At 41.5% G+C, this 20292-nt stretch overlaps 1 protein-coding gene and 1 long non-coding RNA gene across 52 annotated transcripts in view; both read left to right on the top strand.

The window, feature by feature from the left end:
- Positions 1 to 4751, top strand: part of LOC141585161 (uncharacterized) — a 73230-nt gene extending 68479 nt beyond the window's left edge. The window contains exons 2-4 of one of the 3 annotated variants that reach the window (XR_012518516.1): positions 1173 to 1296; positions 1395 to 1551; positions 4202 to 4751. This is a non-coding gene — a long non-coding RNA (uncharacterized LOC141585161). Of the gene's footprint in view, positions 1 to 1172; positions 1297 to 1394; positions 3980 to 4201 lie in introns of those variants that run through there. The other 2 variants (XR_012518515.1, XR_012518514.1) reach the window with 2 other exon arrangements.
- A 5019-nt stretch (positions 4752 to 9770) lies between these two features.
- CAPRIN2 (caprin family member 2) overlaps positions 9771 to 20292 on the top strand; it is a 50714-nt gene continuing 40192 nt past the window's right edge. For 7 of the 49 annotated variants that reach the window (XM_010337358.3, XM_039471951.2, XM_039471950.2 and 4 more), the window contains exons 1-2: positions 10086 to 11401; positions 13599 to 13661. In XM_010337358.3, coding sequence (XP_010335660.2) covers positions 11150 to 11401; positions 13599 to 13661 — 315 coding nt within the window. In that variant the 5' untranslated portion in view covers positions 10086 to 11149. The other 42 variants (XM_039471972.2, XM_039471981.2, XM_039471968.2 and 39 more) reach the window with 24 other exon arrangements.

Genomic DNA, 20292 nt, shown 5'->3' with positions numbered 1-20292 from the left:
TGCAAAATTATATGTGAATAAGCTTATTAATTGCATCAGTTTGTAAGGCAAAAAGTTGAAAATCTCCTTAACATTTTCACTAGAGAACTGGTTAAATTATGGTAACTTTATTTTTTTGTATAAATTTATGAGCTCCGAGTACAATTTTGTTACATGCATAGATTGACTAGAGATCAAGTCAGGGCTTTCAGGGTATTCATCCCCCGAATAACTGACATTGTGCCCATTAAGTAATTTATGATACATTTAAATGCAATACTATGCTTGTTTGAAAGAATGAGGAAGCTCCTTGCCTAATATAGGTTGATGGCAAAGATATACTGTTAGAAGAAAAAAGCAAGGTGCAGCAGTGTTTGTATGTGAACATTTGGATAAAAAAATGGTAATGGTGGTGGGAGATTGTATGTATTTGTTATATGTGAATAAAATCTATGGAAGACCCACCAAAGATAGTTAACACTTGTTAACTTGGAGGAAGGGAACTGAGGATAAGAGTGAGGGGATACTTTTCCTTCCATATAGCAACTGTATTCCATCACTTATTCAAAAATAAATGTAAATCATTTACAAAGAACATTTTATCTTGGGGTCAGCTGGGAGCTGCTAAATTTTGTTTTAATTTTTCACTGAATATATGATCAGACCTGTGGGAAGGACAGGCAGTTGGGTGGGATGCAGTTTCAGGGAGCCTAAAGGGAGAGAGAATGACTGGATAGAGAAGGAATCAAAGTTTAGTTTCCAGGGCTAAAGCACCAATCAGGGAACAGTATTCAGCTGTTAACTTGTCAGTCAATGTACTTGAGTAGGTAAGGGACTCAGTCTGAAGGTAAATGGTATTGGGCTCCGCTTTAACTGCATTTTCTTAGATTCTATATGTCTGTTTGGTATCCACTAATCACAGAGCCAAACCATAAGTAAATATGGTAAATCGTATTTACCTCTGTCCTGGCTTGCTGGAAACTCATGTGCAGACCACTTGATCCAAGGCTGTGGCTCTACACACCTTCTTATCTAACTCTCACATACCAAGCCACTGTTTGCCCTGCCCTAAATCATCACAGGGCTAGGTACCAGGCAACTAAATACCACCCCTGTAGCCCACTGCCTATTGGAATTATTCAAACTAGCCAGTCCTAAACTGTTTCCCCTGCTCTGCCTTGCATTTGCTGCAGAATTCCAGTAAGAACTCCGGCCTGTGCCTTCGCCTCACTCCTGCTTCTGCCTCCTGGCCAAAGCCTGGTGCTTCCCATGTGGTCCTGTGTGGTGTGGTGCAGTGTGCCCTTCCTCTTGGGAGATGTAAGTAATACAAATATTCCTTGAATGGTATCATGAATATTATTTGGGGGTAAATTTTGTGTGTGGAAAAATGCAAAGTGTTTAATACTGTCTTCTAGTGCAGGCTCTTCCCTGGAAATCTGTCAGAATCTGTGGCAGGAATCTGAGAATCTGGAATAAACCAAGAAAATAAATGAAGAATAAAAAAGATGGTCTCATCCTGATCATATCTGCAAGACTGTACTGTCTGTGACTCAGTGACAGAATTAAATACAGGTGAGAGAAGGGTTCCTGAGATGAGAAAGAATAAAAGACCTTTTCAGAGGGGAAATGGGAACAACTGATTTATACTTCCAGGTGGCAAAGACGTTGAATATGTGTAAGACATAATGGTGTGTCCCCCAGAAGTCTGCATGAATAGGGCCTCCTTTTTGCCTTTTGCCTTCTAGACTTCCAATGCTCCCTACCAAGAGAGTATACACATTTCCACTTAAGACAAAAACCCAGAGCTCTTAAAAAAACAGCTTTATTAGGATATAATTCATATACCATATTATACCATATATATTAGTTTTATAGGGCTGCAAATTACCACAAACTGGGTAGATTAGAACCACAGAATTGGGTCGGGCACGGTGGCTCATGCCTATAATCCCAGCACGTTGGGAGGCCAAGGCGGGTGGATCACGAGGTCAAGAGATCGAGACCAACCTGGTCAACATGGTGAAACCCCGTCTCTACTAAAAATACAAAAATTAGCTGGGCATGGTGGCCCGCACCTGTAGTCCCAGCTACTTGGGAGACTGAGGCAGGAGAATTGCTTGAACCCAGGAGGCGGATGTTGCAGTGAGCTGAGATTGCGCCATTGTACTCCAGCCTGGGTAACAAGAGCGAAACCCTATATCAAAACAACAACAACAACAAAAAACAAACAAACAAACAAACTGAATCTGTCTTATTGAATATTGTTTTATTAAATATTTACAGAATTTTGTTTTATTTTACATTTACAAAATTTACAGAATATTGTTTTATTTTATTGAAAATAACTTATTTTCTCACAGTGCTGGAGACTAGACATCCAAAATCAAGATGTCAGCAGTAGCATGCTCCTGAAGGCTCTGGGGAAGAATCGTTTCCCTCCTTTCTATATTCTGGTGGTTGTCAGAAGTCCTTGGTGTTCCTTGGCTTGTAACTCCATTGCTTCACTCTGTCTCTGTCATCACATGGCATTCTTCCCCGTGTCTCCTCCGTGTCTTCAAATCTCTCTCCTTTTATAAGGACACCAGTTCTTGGATTTAGGCGCCCATCCTAATCTAGTTTGGCCTCATCTTAACTTGATCACATCTGCAAATTTCCCATTTCTAAATAAGGTGACATTCAAGGTACAGAGGGTAGGACTTTAACATATCTTTTTAGTGGACACAAATCAACCTATAACACCATACAACTCACCCACTTAAAGTATACAATTTAATCGTTTTTAGTGTACTCACAGAACTGTGTGATCATTATATCAACTTTAGAACATTTTCATCAGCCCACAACGAAAGCCCATACGCATTAGCAGTCACTCCCCATTTTCCCACAACACTCCTCCAAGTCCTAGGCAACCACTTCTCTCTGTTCTGTCCCTATAGATCGCCTATTCTGGACATTTCATATAAACGAAATAATATAGTATGTGGCTTTTTTATGTCTGGCTTCTTTCACTTAGTATAATGGTTTTTTTTTGTTTTGTTTTTTGGTGGTGGTTGTTTTTTTCAGATGGAGTCTCACTGTCACCCAAGCTGGAGAGCAGTGGCACAATCCTGGCTCACTGCAACCTCCGCTTCCCAGGTTCAAGTGATTATCCTGCCTCAGCCTCTCCCGTAGGTGGGATTACAGGCAGCCACCACCATGCCTGGCTAATTTTTGTATTTTAGTAGAGATGGAGTTTCACCATGTTGGCCAGGCTGGTCTCCCAAGTCCTGACCTCAACCAATCCACTTGCCTCAGCCTCCCAAAGTGCTGGGATTACAGATGTGAGCCACTGTGCCTGGCATTGCTTAGCATAATGTTTCTAATTTAATACACGCTGTATCAGTACTACTTTCCTTTTAATGCCTGAATAATATTCAATTGTACAGATATACCACATTTTATTTAAGCATTTATCAGTAGATGGACATTTGGGTTGTTTCTACTTTTTAGTGATTTGAATAATGCTGCTATGAAAATTTGCATTTAGGTTTTTGTGTGGATATGTGTTTTCATTTCTCTTAGGAGTATACCTAGGAATGGAATTTGTAGGTCATATGATAACAGTATATTTAGCTGTTTGAAGAACCGCCACATCCTCTCCAGCATCTGTTGTCTCCAGATTTTTTAATGATCGCCATTCTAACTGGTATCTCAATACCAGATGATTTGCGTTTCTCTAATGACTAGTGATGATGAGCATTTTTTCATGTTTGTTGGCTGCATAAATGTCTTCTTTTGAAAAGTGTCTGTTCATATCCTTTGCCCACTTTTGAATGGGTTTGTTTGTTTTTTTCTTGTAAATCTGTTTTAGTTCTTTGTAGATTCTGGATATTAGCCCTTTGATAGATTACCATTATTAATTTTTTGCTTATATTCTTCTAGACTTATTTCCAATTAAATAACTATATAATGTTTTACAAAAATGGGAATGTACTAAACATTTTGCAATTCTGCTATTTTGACTTAAAATATAGTGAACATCTTTTTATTAAAATAAATTTTAACTTTGGATTAGCTTTGAGAGTAAATTAGTTCAACCATTGTGGAAGACAGTGTGACAATTCCTCAAGGACCTCAAAATTAGAAATCCCATTTGACCCAGCAATCCCATTACTGGGTATATATCCAAAGGATTATAAATTGTTCTATTATAAAGTCACATGTACAGGTGTGTTCATTGCAGCACTGTTCACAATAGCAAAGACCTGGAACCAACCCAAATGCCCATCAACGATAGACTGGACAAGGAAACTGTGCCACATATACACCATGGAATACTATGCAGCCATCAAAAACAATGAGTTTGTGTCCTTTGTAGGGACATGGATGAATCTGGTAACCATCATTCTCAGCAAACTGATACAAGAACAGAAAATCAAACACTGCATGTTCTCACTCATAGGCAGGTATTGAACAGTGAGAACACATGGGTACAGGGAGGGAAGCATCACACACTGTGGTCTTTTGGTGGGGTATAAGGGAGGGACAACAGGGGGCAGGGAAGTTGGGGAGGGATAATATGGGGAGAAATGACAGATACAGGTGACAGGGGATGGAGACAGCAAACCACAGTGCCACGTATCTATCTATGCGACAATCCTGCATGTTCTACGCATGTACCCCAGAACCTAAAGTGAAATAAAATATATATATATTTAAAAATAATGGTGATCTATGGAGGGGGAAGTTTTCATGTTTTTGGGAAAATACTTTTTTCGGTTTGATGTAAAAAATAAAAATATGTTATTAAAATAAAGAGGAAAACATCTTTCAGCCTTTTCCATGGATATTTAAAATGAAATACTTTACAAAATCACCATCTTACTAAATGTTTTATAGCATGCTTTTGTCCCACTCTTTTTTCACTTCATATAATATCATGTCATTGAATGTTCTTTGAAAAGATGATTTGTATTACCTGAATTAAAATTCATGGCTTAGAGTCATATTATTTAGCCATTTCTCTATTTTTGAATGTCTACGTTGTTGTTTACAATTTCCCACCACTTAAAAAAATGTGGTGCCGGCCGGGCGCGGTGGCTCAAGCCTGTAATCCCAGCACTTTGGGAGGCCGAGGCGGGTGTATCAGGAGGTCGAGAGATCGAGACCATCCTGGTCAACATGGTGAAACCCCGTCTCTACTAAAAATACAAAAAATTAGCTGGGCATGGTGGCACATGCCTGTAATCCCAGCTACTCAGGAGGCTGAGGCAGGAGAATTGCTTGAACCCAGGAGGCAGAGGTTGCGGTGAGCCAAGATCGCGCCATTGCACTCCAGCCTGGGTAACAAGAGCGAAACTCCGTCTCAAAAAAAAAAAAAAAAAAAAAAAATGTGGTGCCTAGCATTTTCATAAATAAATGATTGTTTGCATCTCTGATTATTTTGATAGGGGAGATACTAAAATAAAAGCTACTGGATCAAAAGATGTGACTATTTTAAAATGTCTTCCTGAGTGAATTCTGTTGAAGAGACTGTAACACTCAATTACTTATTCTTTTTGGTTTCAATTCAAGTGTAATTGTCTATTTCTGTACATTATTTACTCCATGGAAGTAGCAAGGGAAACGGATGGAGCAGCCTGGAGTGCACGTTGCACTAGAGGACAGGAGACCTAGATTTTTTAGGTCCTTGGAAAACTCACAAATGTCCAGAAGCTTTATATATCTTATCTTTTAAATAAAAGGGGTGGGATTCCTTAGTCATAAATTCCACAGTTCTCTAGTTCTCCTCAGCTACTATGAGAAATGCTGGGCTTCGTATTGTGGCAAAAGAAGCAAATACAGATATCTCAGTGGAGGATACGATTTCATGGCCTATTCTCCAGACACGTGCTTTTACAGAAATGAAATCCTTACCAATGCTGTTAATAAGTAATATTGCTTCTGTTTTTTTTTTTTTTTTTTTTTTTTGGTGGTTGTTGTTTTGTTTTGTTTTTGAGATGGCATCTTGCTCTGTTGCCCAGACTGGAGTGCAGTGGCCCTATCTTGGGTCACCAGGTTGGCCAGGCTGGTCTTGAATTCCTAACCTCATGATCCACCCACCTTGGCCTCCTAAAGTGCTAGGATGACAGATGTGAGCCACTGCAGCCAGCCACGTCTGTTTTATTATCAGCTGTTTTACAGCTGTAAAAACTGAAGCCCAGAGAATTTCAGTAACTTGCCCAAGATCATTCAGCTAGGAAAGGGCAGGAAGAAGAATCCAATCCATGCGTGTCTGGCTCCAAAGCCCATGAGGTTCACACTTTAACAATACTTCAAAGTTGGACAGAAATCATATTTTTATGGGCTTGATATTATTGATTTAATGACACACATTCACAAGTTCTACACTGATTATTCCTCCTCTAAAGAACTTTTATTTCAAAGGGACTTAATGGTATAGCACTATTAATGCATTAATTTCAATATCAGAAAAACAGTATCAATAAAACCAATAGGAATGTATAATTATGATTTTATGAAAAAATAAGCCTACCAAAATATTAACCTTACAAACTAGATATTTGTCTAAAAATACTCTAAACTATTATGGCAAGTTTTTTCCTACCTGAGATTTGTATTTCTCAGTTCTTTGCTTTCTTTTTTTTTTTTTTTTTTTGAGACGGAGTTTTCGCTCTTGTTACCCAGGCTGGAGTGCAATGGCGCGATCTCGGCTCACCGCAACCTCCGCCTCCTGGGTTCAGGCAATTCTCCTGCCTCAGCCTCCTGAGTAGCTGGGATTACAGGCACGCACCACCATGCCCAGCTAATTTTTTTTTTGTATTTTTAGTAGAGACGGGGTTTCACCATGTTGACCAGGTTGGTCTCGATCTCTCGACCTCGTGATCCACCCGCCTCGGCCTCCCAAAGTGCTGGGATTACAGGTTTGAGCCACCGCGCCCGGCTGCTTTCTTTTTTTTTTAAACAATATTTTATTTTTTTATTGTACTTTAGTTCTTTACTTTATATAGTTTCTCTTCTCAAATATTTGAATAGACACCCTATGAATCAGCAAGTATGTGAAAGTACTATCTATCTATATGCATATATATATATATATATATATATATATAATTTTTTTTTTTTTTTTTTTTTTGAGATAGAGTTTTGTTCTTGTCGTCCAGGCAGGAGTGCAGTGGCACAATCTTGGTTCCCTGCAACCGTCACCTCCTAGGTTCAAGTGATTTTGTCTCAGCTTCTGAGTGGCTGGGATTACAGGGGCATACCACCATGCCTGGATGATTTTTGTATTTTTAGTAGAGACAGGGTTTTGCCAAATTGGCCAGGCTGGTCTTGAACTCCTGACCTCAGGTGATCTATCCACTTTGGCCTCCCAAAGTGCTTGGATTACAAGCATAAAGCCACCATGCCCAGCCAAAAGTACTATATTTTTTTAACAACCTTATGTTACTGTTTCCTGTGCTTTTCTTTCTTAGCCTTCTTGCTTTTCTTCTCTCTTCTCCCCCACCCCCCACTCTCAGTGACAATTCTATCACCCACAACAAAATGTCTAAGATAATTTCTCCTATCTCTCTTCATACGCTAGCAGGTTTCACATCCTTTGGTGGATTTCTCTTTCCAGTTTCAACAATATGAAGCTATATCAGTTTTAAGTGACTACAGCATAACCATCTCTGCAGCTATTGAACATTTGTCAGACAGTGCATGTTTAAGACCTTCACATTTTCAAAAGATATAAAGTCTGGCTGTTTTTGTAGAAATCAAACCATTCATTATACAAGTCTTTAGTACTTTTGTCTTTTAGTTTTTTTGATTTGGTTGTTTTTGCCATTTACACCTACAGCTTTTACTGAATTCCAGCTTGGCTCTATGAAGGCAGAAGTTGCACTGTCTGAGTCACCATTATAGCCTTATCACCTACTACATAGCAAGTGCTCAGTAAATATCTGTTGAGTGAATGAATGTATTATTCTATCACTGATTTGAAGCAACACTTTTTTTTAAATCATATTTCAAATATAGTTATTCCTTGTTAAGCTTGGAGGTGGCATTCCACAAATACTGCCTCACAGTTGGCAAGACAAATCGCCGTGTTATAGAAAATAGGGAGTAAGAGAGGGTAAAATAAACCAAACTCCTGACAAAAGTTTTGGGAACATGTGCTTTCAAAGTAAGCCAGACTTAATGGTTTTAAAGAGCTCCTCTAGCAGAAAAGCTTTTATCTGAATCATCTTTTTAACTTGTTCAGAACACACTGCTTCAACGGTATCTACTGTGATATGTCCTCCTATAAATGTCACACTATATTTACACAGACTGTACCTTACTGGACTTGAAATTTAATTATTTTTGCTTTTGCATTCTTTTGTGATGCATTTTTATAATCCATGAGAAGTAAATCTGTATAGATTTATTCATTTAGGAGAATATCCATTTAGTAGAAAATTCAAAATTTATGGCCAAATCTATATGATCCAAGGGCTCCTTTTTGCCTGACGAATTAGAAGGCAGATATTTCATGATTAATATGACTGAAAATATCATTTTTAGGTTCATCATTAGCTTGGGCTACAACTTAGTCTGTGTCGTAACTTCGTGTCAACTCATTGATTCCACAGTATGTCCTTCACATTTTTCTTATTATGGCCACTTTTTTGTGTGTGTCATCAAGGGTGAAGGCATAACCTTCCTCTCCTTATGTTCAGCATCTTCTGTTCTTTCTCGGGTTATAAACAATGAAAAAAGGGACAATCTAGTATTTCTCTGATCCTTAAAAACACATAGGGATTCTGAAATTCAAAGTTAAAATGCAGCATTAAGATACATTATGTCACCAAGGACCAAAAAGAACGCAGATAATAGATGGCAGAAAATGTATCAAGTAATGTTAAAATTAATTTTGGGTGAGGTTGGCCAAAGCTTTTAAAACTATACGTTTGCTTCCTTGATTATTCTTCTGAATTTTCTCTGTTCTCCTGCTAGCCTCAATATTTTTTATCAGAGGGTCGGGGCAGACAAGACCTAAACAACTCTACCTGGTGTAGTACCTAAACACACGTTGGGGCAAGGTATTGCTGAGTGTGTGTGTGTGTGTCTCATTTGGTATCAGAAACATCCTCCTTTCCTTAATAAACTTTTATGTATTTCCAGACTCTTAATTTTTTGTAACCTTAAAAAGATTGTTACCAGCTTTCTCCGCATGCCAGTCAATTAATGTGTTTCACATGACCATATAATACAGGTTGAATAAACCCAATCCTGATATTGCAGGTTGCAAAGTCACCCACCTACTCCGTTTCTATGTCGATGCTGATTTGGGGCATTCTGCTCTTACAGGCTGAGTCCTCGGTCTGTGAGGAAACGGTGGTTTTTTTCCCCCATCCTACTATGAAAGACTCCATATGAGAAGCGAAGGCGCCCCTGCGACTTTCAGGACTGCCCAGCGGGGCTACGACAGCCTCAGGCTCGGCTCATCTGGCAGTTCGCGAAGGGCGCGCCGTCCTCCCGGGGCTATTGGAGTCACCTGTTCAAGGTCGCGAACCCACCGGTGCCGCCCGCAATCAGCCAGGTCCAGCGGGGCTGCGCGGTTTCCGGCCCGCCTGCGCTCGGCGTCGCCTCGGCCTCCCCAGGTGCCCGGCAATCTGCGCAACGGCGGGGAGACCGCGCCCTCTCTCGACCTACCGCCAGCCCAACCACGCTGGGCCCGGAACTAACGCCCCGCGGGCACAGGCGGCCGGAGGCGGCCGGGAACGGGCACCGGAAAAAGGCGGTGCTGGGGCGGCCGGGGGCGGGGCGGGCCGCGGGGCGCGGCCTACAAAAGCCACGCGCGGCGCAGAGGGCGGGCCTAGGGGCGAGCGGCGGAGTCGACGGAGTGTCTGGCGCCACTGAGGCCGCGGGCGAGAACCGGGAGGGGAGAGGGAGGAGACAGGAGGAGGAGACGCGAGTGCGGGGTGGCGCCGGTCCACCTCCGCAGCGCTCCTGCCTCCCGCCGTCTTCGGAAGGCGGGCCCAGGCTGCGGCAGCGGCGGCCTCGGCTGCCGGGGGAGGTGAAGTCGTGCTGCGGCGGCCTCGGTCGGCGCGGCGGAGGGAGGCGGCCGACCCGGCGAGGGTGGGCAGGTCTGGGTGGCCGGCGCCGCGGCCAGGTGGAGGGGCGGCTTGGCATCCCCGGGGCGGGGCGGGGCTCCCGGGGGCCGCGGCCGGTGCTTTTTCCTCCAGGTCAGCCTCCGCAGGGCCTTGCAGAAGCCGCCTCCGCGTCCCGGCGCGGCTGTTGGAAGGGCGGAGGTCGGTGCCTGCGGGGCTCTGCGTGGCGGCTCGGGAGAGGTACTCTTTGCGCAGGCTCTCCCGGAGACCTGAGGCGGGGCGCGCTGGCATGCATGGGGCCTGTTCCGTCCTTGCTTTGGGGATGCTCATAACGGGGGAGAGAGGGATACCTTGGGTGCCTGGAGTCTAGGGACGGATACGTACGTGCTCAAGGGCTGCTGATACAGGGCAGGGAAGGGCTCTCTAGAATGAGCTGTTAAACTAGTTGGGTGTAAGCGTTTATGGGTTGGTCTAAGCCAAACAACCGAGAATCAACGGAGGGGGTGCCTGCAGGTTGAGAGTGTACCTGGCTGCAAATGTTCAGTAGTGATGGATTGCCCTGTAGGCCCCAGAGCAATCAGGGAAGTTAGCATTCTTTTTTGTTCAAGAAGCTGCTGGTTCACTTAGCGCTATAAGAATGGTGTGAGTTTGGGATTTTCTTTCAAACATTCAGGGTTAAGGTTGGAGCTGGTGATGAGGGATCATGTAAAGAGATTTGAGTGGCTGCCTTAGGTTCTGGGGTGGAAAGCTTATTTTGGTGTCATCACGTGTCTGTGGGAATTATTCAGAATGTGGTGTACCCTCATGAGAAGAGCTCTGAAGCCATTGCTGTTCTTCCTCCCTATGTGGAAAGTCGAATTTCTGGAAACATCCTCTATGTTGATTTTGCATATGTAAAGGCTATCCTCATTGGCTAGTGGCACAAATTACTTTAAAAGTAGGATGGAAGTACAGTAATATCTGAAGCATTATTTGGTTTCGAGCTCACTCCTGTGGAAAAGAATTTTAAAGCAGTGGTCTAGACTTTCCAGGGAAGTTACTGCTTGGCTGTGCCCCTCTAGTCCTAATTTTATACTTAACTTTCCCCACCTCCTTCAGCTTCATCTGTTTCAATGGTGCAACTCTCTTCATCCCCTTTTGGTTACCAGTCACCTTCAGGCCATTCAGACGAGGAAAGAGAGGGGAATATGAAGTCGGCCAAGCCCCAAGCGAACCACAGTCAGCATGGGGAAAGCCAGCGGGCCTTGAGCCCCCTGCAGTCTACTCTGAGTTCTGCTGCATCTCCTTCCCAAGCATATGAGACCTATATTGAAAATGGACTCATATGCCTTAAACACAAAATTAGAAACATCGAGAAAAAGAAGGTAACTTTTTTTTTCTTCCAGCCCTGTATATGCGCGTGATCTTAAAGATTAAGAAGCTGACATTTTTCTTTCAGAGCCCATAGATGTTCTTTACTAAAGATTTGACCTTAGGATTTAATTGTCTTAAACAAGAAGGCTACATGTTGGAAGTATTAAACGTTTTCTGTTTCATTTGTCAAAACAACTGAGTAGAAATATTCTTCATAGTAAAATTATTCTGCATGCTGCTGTTGAAATAGTTTAAGAGCTAGCTATTTTAGGTCAGATTAATTTCTTATGTATTATGTTTCTTTTCATAGATGTGTTAATAGCTGATTTTTGAGCTTGTTTTCCTTGTGACTTTCTGCAGCAGTTGATACTGCAGTATAACTGCTGCAGTCGTTGCAAGGTTTAACCATAGAAAGTGTTTTGCTACTTACTTTTGTGTAGTTAGGTGAGGATTAAGATTGCTAGGTGAAAGCATTGTAGTCAGCCTTATAAAGAGACCCAGGAGTTATAATCAGCCTAGCTACAGTAAATGCTGATGTAAAGATCTAAATCTTTTCTCATTTCCTGAGTCATGTAGCTTGTGAAATAGACTGCACGTTGCTTTGTTGTGTTATGATTTTCTGCTTCTGGACAGGTGAGATTGAGTGACTGTCTGGACCTATGTGTTCTTAAATGCTTTTGTGCCAAGACCTAGTTAAACCTTAAAGCTGCTTGTAATAGAGGGGTGAGAACAGACTCTTTAGAGTCTGGTTAACTCTGTGTCTTTTCTTTTTTTTCTTTTTTAAAGCTAAGAAAGTGGTAAAGAAGGGCAAGTTGCTAGTAGCTTCCCTGTAGCTCTCCCCATTTATCTTTTTAAGGCATGCAGTTGATCACAAGTGTGATAAGGTGAGTGTGCCAGGTCAGCACAAATTCCCCATTACCGTGATAAATGATCAAAGCAGGATCTGTTGAGGAAGACTCCCTTAGGTGGAGGAACTACATATATGTATACCTATGCTCTCTAGCTTACCTATAGTACCTCTTTAATTTTGAATGGTACCAGTACTTTTGTTTCAACCTTCTGGGGAAGAATTTTGCAACTAAAGCCAATACAGGAGGGGCCTAAAAAATGCTTTTAGAATACCATAGTGGGGCTGGGTGCAGCAGCTTATGCCTGTAATCCCTGCACCTTGGGAGGCTGAGGTGGGTTGAATCACCTGAGGTCAGGAGTTCAAGACCAGCCTGGCCAACATGATGAAACCCTGTCTCTACTAAAATTACCAAAAAAAAAAATTAGCCCAGGCATGGTAGCAGGCACCTATAATTCCACCTACTCAGGAGGCTCAGGCAGGAGAATCACTTGAACTGGGGAGGCAGAGATTGCAGTGAGCTGAGAATGTGCCACTGCACTCCAGCCTGGGCAACAGAGTGAGAGACTGTCTCGAAGGAAAACAAAACAAAACAAGAATGTCATAGTGGGTTTATGTCATTATTATGGGGCCAATAAATGCAATTTGTTTTTCATAATTTCCTCAAGTATAAAATATAATATGAAAAATAACTTCAAGATGAGCCTACTCTAATGATAGAAAAGAATTCTTTTATGTTTCTGTACTTCCAATAGGAGTTTCCTTTTGGGAAAATGCCGCATAATTCAATGGGTAACTGAACTAATAGTTGAAGCATGAGACTAGAGTAGGACTTCTCAACCTCTACACCATTGACATTCTGTACTGGATAATTCTTTGTTGTAAAGGGCTGTCCTGTGCTTTTTAAGATGTTCAGCAGCATCCCTGGCCTCTAATCACAAGAATACCTCTCTTCCCGCTCCCGAGTTATGATAACCAAAAATATCCCCAGACATTGCCATGTATTTTTGGGGGACAAAATTGCCCCTGTTGAGAAGCTACTGTGTTGAGGACTTGTGATTTACTAGGTAAGTCCAGAAGGGTTAAGTAGTCTAGTTTGTTATTAATAGAGTCCATTAAGAGAAAATAGTTTGACTGTTTAACTTTTGTGATTCCAGACTCGTGATTCTGTGTATTTTTTACTCGTAACCCTGACTGGAACTCCTCTGCGGTTGCTGCATGCCTTATAGTAAAATGATAGTCTTGCAGATTGATAGCTTACTTAAGGACTTTGTTTTCCTAGAGACAAGGTCTGGCATTTAGTTTATTTGCTTCTGAATTTTTTTATTGGACTATAGTAGATAAAAGTTTATCTTTTGTAGCTCAAACTGGAAGATTATAAGGATCGCCTGAAAAGTGGAGAGCAACTTAATCCAGACCAGTTGGTAAGTGGCTTATGATGTCTTGGTCAGATTTAGTGGTTTTCTTTTCTTAATAAAACTCTGCATGGACTTAACTGAGACCAGAGACTTGATAGCGCGCGCATACGCACGCACACACACACACACACACACACACACAAAGCTAAAATTTGTTTCAAAAGCTTTTGTTGTCTGTGCCTGTTAGAGCTCAGATATGACTTTTTTTTCTGCTGACTAGAAGATGGTATGGATGGGGGTGTAGATTGTTAAACAGGAGTGAAAGTGTGGACTGTCACTAAGAGTTAACATATAGATTTAAATTAAACTTATGCCAAGATGGACTGAAAGGAGAAGAGAAGGGCATACTCTAGTTTTCAGCAATTCACTGGTATATTCGAAACTTGACGTCTTTCTGCTCTAAAACGTGAAAGAATATTTGCTGTAGCTTACCTCAGTTTTCTCTGGCTGCCTCACTTTAATTCCTTTCATGGTCTCTTCCTACTTTTCTATCCTGGATTGTCTTGTCCCCTCTCAGGAGGCATGTTATCTGATAGATATCCAGTCTTAAAAAAAACTTAACTAAATACATTAGGCTACTTGTATTTTTTCCATTGGTTAACTTGCCAATGATATACCTTGTAATTGCAAATTTTATGTAATTTGTGAAGGAGAGTTTTTGCAGTGTGGAAAGAAAACAGTGTTTTGTGGATGTTTACCATTTTGTCTTGGTCATGTCTCCTGGCTAAGAAGGGACGCATTTATTTGAAAATTGTTTTATCTTGTTTGTGGGTCTGTTGTATTTCTGTTTTCAACTAAAATTTTTGGTTATACATCATAGATACGGGCATTCAAGGACTTTCCTCATTCCATAGTGACTCTTCTTCACTGACCCAGAATTTTTGTGATGTAGTAAGTTATAATTTTGCTGAGGCATAGAGTTGAATTGTGTGAGCTCTGTGAATGGTGTGCTCACTTAGCTGGGGAGAGGACTTAGCTGGATGTGCAGCATTTCAGCACGGCTTTGTTTTAAAGTCATGGTGTGTTCAATAACTCAAAATGATAAAACCATGTGTGTGTGTGTGTGTGTGTGTGTAAATATTCTTGAATAAAGTGCCCTGTTAGAGTTGTGCTCTTTATTGTTGAGAAACATGGGGAGAAGGGGTTGGAGATTGATAGTTCCAATGGTAGCTCTCTAAGAAATGGTAAGGACATGCTATATTCATTGCCCCAGCCAGGCAAACTTCATTCTCAATATTTCATTACTGTCTTTATAACCACATGTTGCTTCTATAATAAATGTATGAACTTTGATACCTGGATTAATACAGTGACAACTACCCAATTTATATTGCCAGCAGATCAGTCCTCTGAACTCAATATTTGACATCCTCCCATGAATCTTTGTCCAGGTGCCTGACTGACACTTTCTGATTTTTCCCTGTTCCTCAAAACCTGCTCCTCCTCTAATCTTAGATGTGTCAGTTGATGGCCTAATCAACTAGAAGGAGTTGCCAAAAATCTTGGAGAATTTATTTACTTTCTCCTCGTACCTGACATCCAGCTCATCAGCAAGTCTTCTCAGTTCTCCCTTTAAGGTAAATCAAGAAACTGACCATTTCTGCCATCTTCAGGCTGTATCATCTTTCATCTGCATTATTTATTATAGTAGTAATTACTCCATCCTCACAGATTTATCTATTTCTGTCCTTTCCAAGTCTGTTCTCAATGTAGTAACTTCAGTGATCCTGTTCTGATGCAAGTCAGATGGTTATTCCTCTACTCAGAAGTCCCAATTAGTTCCCATCTTGTGGTAAAGTGTCCTTAATGTGTCTACAGAGCCCTACAGAATACCCTCCCCACTTCCTTTGACATCTTTACTGCATTTCCTGCTCTTCTTTCCCTCTCAAGCTTCATTCTTCCTACCTTAATGTTGCTGTTTCCTCAAACATCCCAGGCACACTTCTTCTGCCAGGGCGTTTTGCACGTGATGTTCCTACTGGTCAGGATGGCCTTTCTCCAGATGTTTAAATGGCTTAATTCCCAACCTCCTTCAGCATGTTACTTGAAGGTACCCACAGTAAGATATGTTCTCACCTTACTATACCCCCACTTCCCCATTCACACTGCTTAGCTCCTTTCCTTGCTTAATTTTTCTTAATAGAAGTTAGCACTTCTCTGACAAGGTATGAAATTTTATTTTGTCTCTTTCCTACCCTTACAATGTAAGTTCCATGAAAGTAGGATTTTGTCTGTTCATTGCTATATTTCTAGTGCATAGAATAGAGTATAGCATGTCGTAGCTATATAAAAATATTTATTACATACAGATTTACTAAGTATAAAATGAATGTAAGGTCTTTAGTTATAAGTAAGCATGTAGTTTGTGGTACTTTTGAGAAATCACACCTTATACAAGCAATATATAAGGTAGACGATTTAGAACATGTAGGTAAGTCAGAAGAAAAAAAATAGCTATACCTCAGAGATATTGTGGGTACTGTTTCAGACCACCATGATAAAGTGAAATTTTTTTTTTTTTTTTTTTTTTGAGGTGGAGTTTTCGCTCTTGTTACCCAGGCTGGAGTGCAATGGCGCGATCTCGGCTCACCGCAACCTCTGCCTCCTGGGCTCAGGCAATTCTCCTGCCTCAGCCTCCTGAATAGCTGGGATTACAGGCACGCGCCACCATGCCCAGCTAGTTTTTTTTTTTTTTTTGTATTTTTAGTAGAGACGGGGTTTCACCATGTTGACCAGGATGGTCTCGATCTCTCGACCTCGTGATCCACCCGCCTCGGCCTCCCAAAGTGCTGGGATTATAGGTCTGAGCCACCACGCCCGGCGATAAAGTGAATATTATAGTAAAGCAAGTCACACAAATTTTTTGGTTTCCCGGTGCATATAAAAGCTATGTTTGTCCTGTACTGTAGTCCTGTACTGTAAGTGTGCAGTAGCACTATCGAAAAGAAGGTACATAACTTGATTAAAAATTACTTCATTGCTAAAAAGTGCTAATGATCATCTGAGCCTTCACTGAGTTGTAATCTTTTTGCTGGTTGAGAAGGATCTTTCCTCAGTGTTGATTACTGCTGATGGATCAGGATGGTGGTTGCTGAAGGTTTGAGTAGCTGTGGCAATTTCTTAAAAATAACACAGCAGTAAAATCAGCCACATCAATGAACTCTTTCTTTCATGAAAGATGTCTCTGTAATATGTGATGCTGTTAGATAGGATTTTACCCACAGTAGGACTTTTTTCAAAATTGGAGTCAGTCTTTCAAACTCTGCTGCTGCTTTATCAACTATAACTTTATGTGAAATTCTAAAGGCTTTGTTGTCATTTCAACAATGTTTATAATATTGTTACCAGTAGATTCTATCAAGAAACCACTTCCTTTGCTCATTCTTAAGAAGCAGCTCCTCGTCTGTTAAAGATTTATCCTGAGATTGCAGCAATTTAGTCATATCTTCAGGCTCTACTTCTAGTTCTCTTGCTATTTCCACGACATCTGCAGTACCTTTCCCCACTGAAGTTCTGAACCGCCTCAGAGTCATCCATGAGTGTTAGCCAGTTTTTTCCAAACTCCTCTTCATGATGGTATTTTGACATCCTCCCATGAATCACAGATGTTCTTTTTTTTTTTTTTTTAAGGCAGAGTTTCACTCTTGTTACCCAGGCTGGAGTGCAATGGCGCGATCTCGGCTCACCGCAACCTCCGCCTCCTGGGTTCAGGCAATTCTCCTGCCTCAGCCTCCTGAGTAGCCAGGATTACAGACACACGCCACCATGCCCAGCTAATTTTTTTGTAGTTTTAGTAGACACGGGGTTTCACCATGTTGACCAGGATGGTCTTGATCTCTTGACCTCGTGATCCACCCGCCTCGGCCTCCCAAACACAGATGTTCTTAATGACATCTAGAATGTGAGGAATCATTTCAAGAAACTTTCGGTTTACTTTGTCCAGATCTATTAGACGAATTACTACCTATGGTAGCTATAGCCTTATCAAAATGTATTTCTTAAATAAGAAGACATGTAAGTAAAAATTACTCATTGATTCATGGGCTGCAGAATGTATGTTATGTTATCAGGCATGGAAACATTGCTTTCTTTGTGTATCTCCATCACAGCTCTTGGGTGACAAGCATTGTCATTGAGCAGTAATTTTTTTAAAGGATCTTTTTTTGTGAGCTATAGGTCTCAACAGTGGGCTTAAAATATTAGTAAACACTGCTATAAAAAGGCATGCTATCATCCAGGCTTTGTTATTTTGTTTATAAACACAGAGTGGATTTAGCATAATTCTTGAGTCCTGGGATTTTTCAGAACTGTTAATGAGTATTGGCCTTAACTTAAAGTCTTAAGTGGCATTGGACTCTAACAAGAGAGTCAGCATGTCTTATGAAGCTTTGAAGGTGGTTGGCTGATCATCTCTAGTTATGAAAGTCCTAGATGGCACCTTCTTCCAATAGAAGACTTTTTCATCTGCATTGAAAATCTATTGTTTAGTGTAGCCAGCTTCATCAATTATCTTAGCTAGATCTTCTGGCTAACTTGGTACAGCTTCTACATCAGCACTTGTTGCTACATCTTGTACTTTTATGTTATGGAGATGGCTTCTTTCCTTAAACCTCATAAACCAGCTTCTGCTAGCTTCCAACTTTTCTTCTACAGCTTCCTCACTCTCTCAGCCTACACGAAATAGAGTTAGGGTCTAGGTTGTTGTTGTTTTTTTGAGGTGGAGTCTTGCTCCGTCACCCGGACTGGGGTGCAGTGGTGTGATCTTGACTCATTGCAACCTTCGCCTCCCGGGTTCAGGCAATTCTCCTGCCTCAGCCTCCCAAGTAGCTGGGATTAGAGGCGCACATCACTTTGCCTGGCTAATTTTTTTGTATTTTAGTAGAGATGGGGTTTCACCGTGTTGCCTAGGCTGGTTGCCAACTCCTGAGCTCAGGCAGTCTGCCTGCCTTGTCCTCCCAAAGTGCTGGAATTAGAGCTGTGAGCCACCGTGCTGGGCCTGCATTAAGTTTTGACTTAAGGGAATGTTGTGGCTTGTTTGATCTTTTATCCAGACAACTCAAATCTTGTGCACATCAGCAATAGGATTTGTTTTCTTCTTATTCATGCATTCACTGGAGTAGCACTTTCACCGCACACAAGCTCAGCCTCTTTCACTGTTAACATCTCTCATCAGAGAAATTCATTTTTTACTTTTTTTTTTTTTTTTTGAGATGGAGTCTCACTCTGTCACCCAGGCTGGAGTGCAGTGGCACAGTGACTCACTGCAACCTCTGCCTCCCAGGTTCAAGTGATCCTCCTGCCTCAGCCTCCTGAGTAGGTGAGATTACAGGCGCTTGGCACCATGCCTGGCTAATTTTTTTTTTTTTTGAGGCGGAGTTTGACTCTTGTTACCCAGGCTGGAGTGCAATGGCGCGATCTCGGCTCACCACAACCTCTGCCTCCTGGGTTCAGGCAATTCTCCTGCCTCAGCCTCCTGAGTAGCTGGGATTACAGGCACGCGCCACAATGCCTAGCTAAGTTTTTTGTATTTTTAGTAGAGACGGGATTTCACCATGTTGACCAGGATGGTCTCGATCTCTTGACCTCGTGATCCACCCGCCTCGGCCTCCCAAAGTGCTGGGATTACAGGCTTGAGCCACCGCGCCCGGCTGCCTGGCTAATTTTTGTATTGTTTTAGTGGAGACGGGGTGTCACCATGTTGGTCAGGCTGGTCTCGAACTCCTGACCTCATGATCCACCTGCTTTGGCCTCCCAACTGCTGGGATTATAGGCATGAGCCACTGCACCTGGCCACATTTTTTTTTACTTTCTATGACCCTACATTGACACATCATCATCACCCAAAGTTCGTAGTTTAGAGTTTATGTTGGCGTTCGCTCTTAGTGCTGTACATTCTATGGTTTTTGTTGGTGTGTGTGTGTTTGTTTTTAAGAGTCAGGGTCTCTCTCTCTCTCTCACCAGGCTGGAGTGCAGTGGCACAATCTCATAGCTCACTGCAGTCTTGAACTCTTGGGCTCAAGCTATCTTCCCACCTCAGCCTCCTGAGTACCTGTGATTACAGTTGTGAGTCACAACACCCAGCTCTATGGGTTTTGTTAAATGCAAATGTATCCACCATTGTAATATCATACAGAATGGTTTCACTGCCCTAAAAATTCGCTGTGCTCCATCTACTTATTAACCAATTCTTTTGTTGTTGTTGTTGTTTTTAATATTGTGGCCATGCTTCTACAATGCATGGTCTTTAAAGTTTGGCTGAATCATTGTGTGAAATTCTCTGTGCCTGGTTCTCTTTGAGGTGGAAGCTCTTTGAAAATACTCTCCATTTTTCCCTTGGAGATTGATTTTGTTTAGATTTCTTTGGCATGATTTTTTAAAAGCTTTTCACTGAAAATCACCATTTCATTCAGTTTTAAAAATTTATTTGCATAGATTAGGGCCAAGTAGTTTTTAATAAAAGTTTAATATAGTCTGTGTCTGTTGTTACTTTCTAATTTTCTGTGGTTTTGTTTCCTCAGTTTACTCTTAAATTATCTAGGGGTATATTTCACCCCCCCACCCCCCACCTAAAAGGAGCTTGGGACTTAATTTATTGTACTTTTTTTTTTTTCTCAGCTTTTGTGTTTTTTGGTTATTT

The sequence above is a fragment of the Saimiri boliviensis genome, chromosome 7 (assembly GCF_048565385.1).
Source record: "Saimiri boliviensis isolate mSaiBol1 chromosome 7, mSaiBol1.pri, whole genome shotgun sequence".
NCBI classification, from domain to species: Eukaryota; Metazoa; Chordata; class Mammalia; order Primates; family Cebidae; genus Saimiri; species Saimiri boliviensis.
This window is presented reverse-complemented; position numbering and strand designations above follow the sequence as displayed.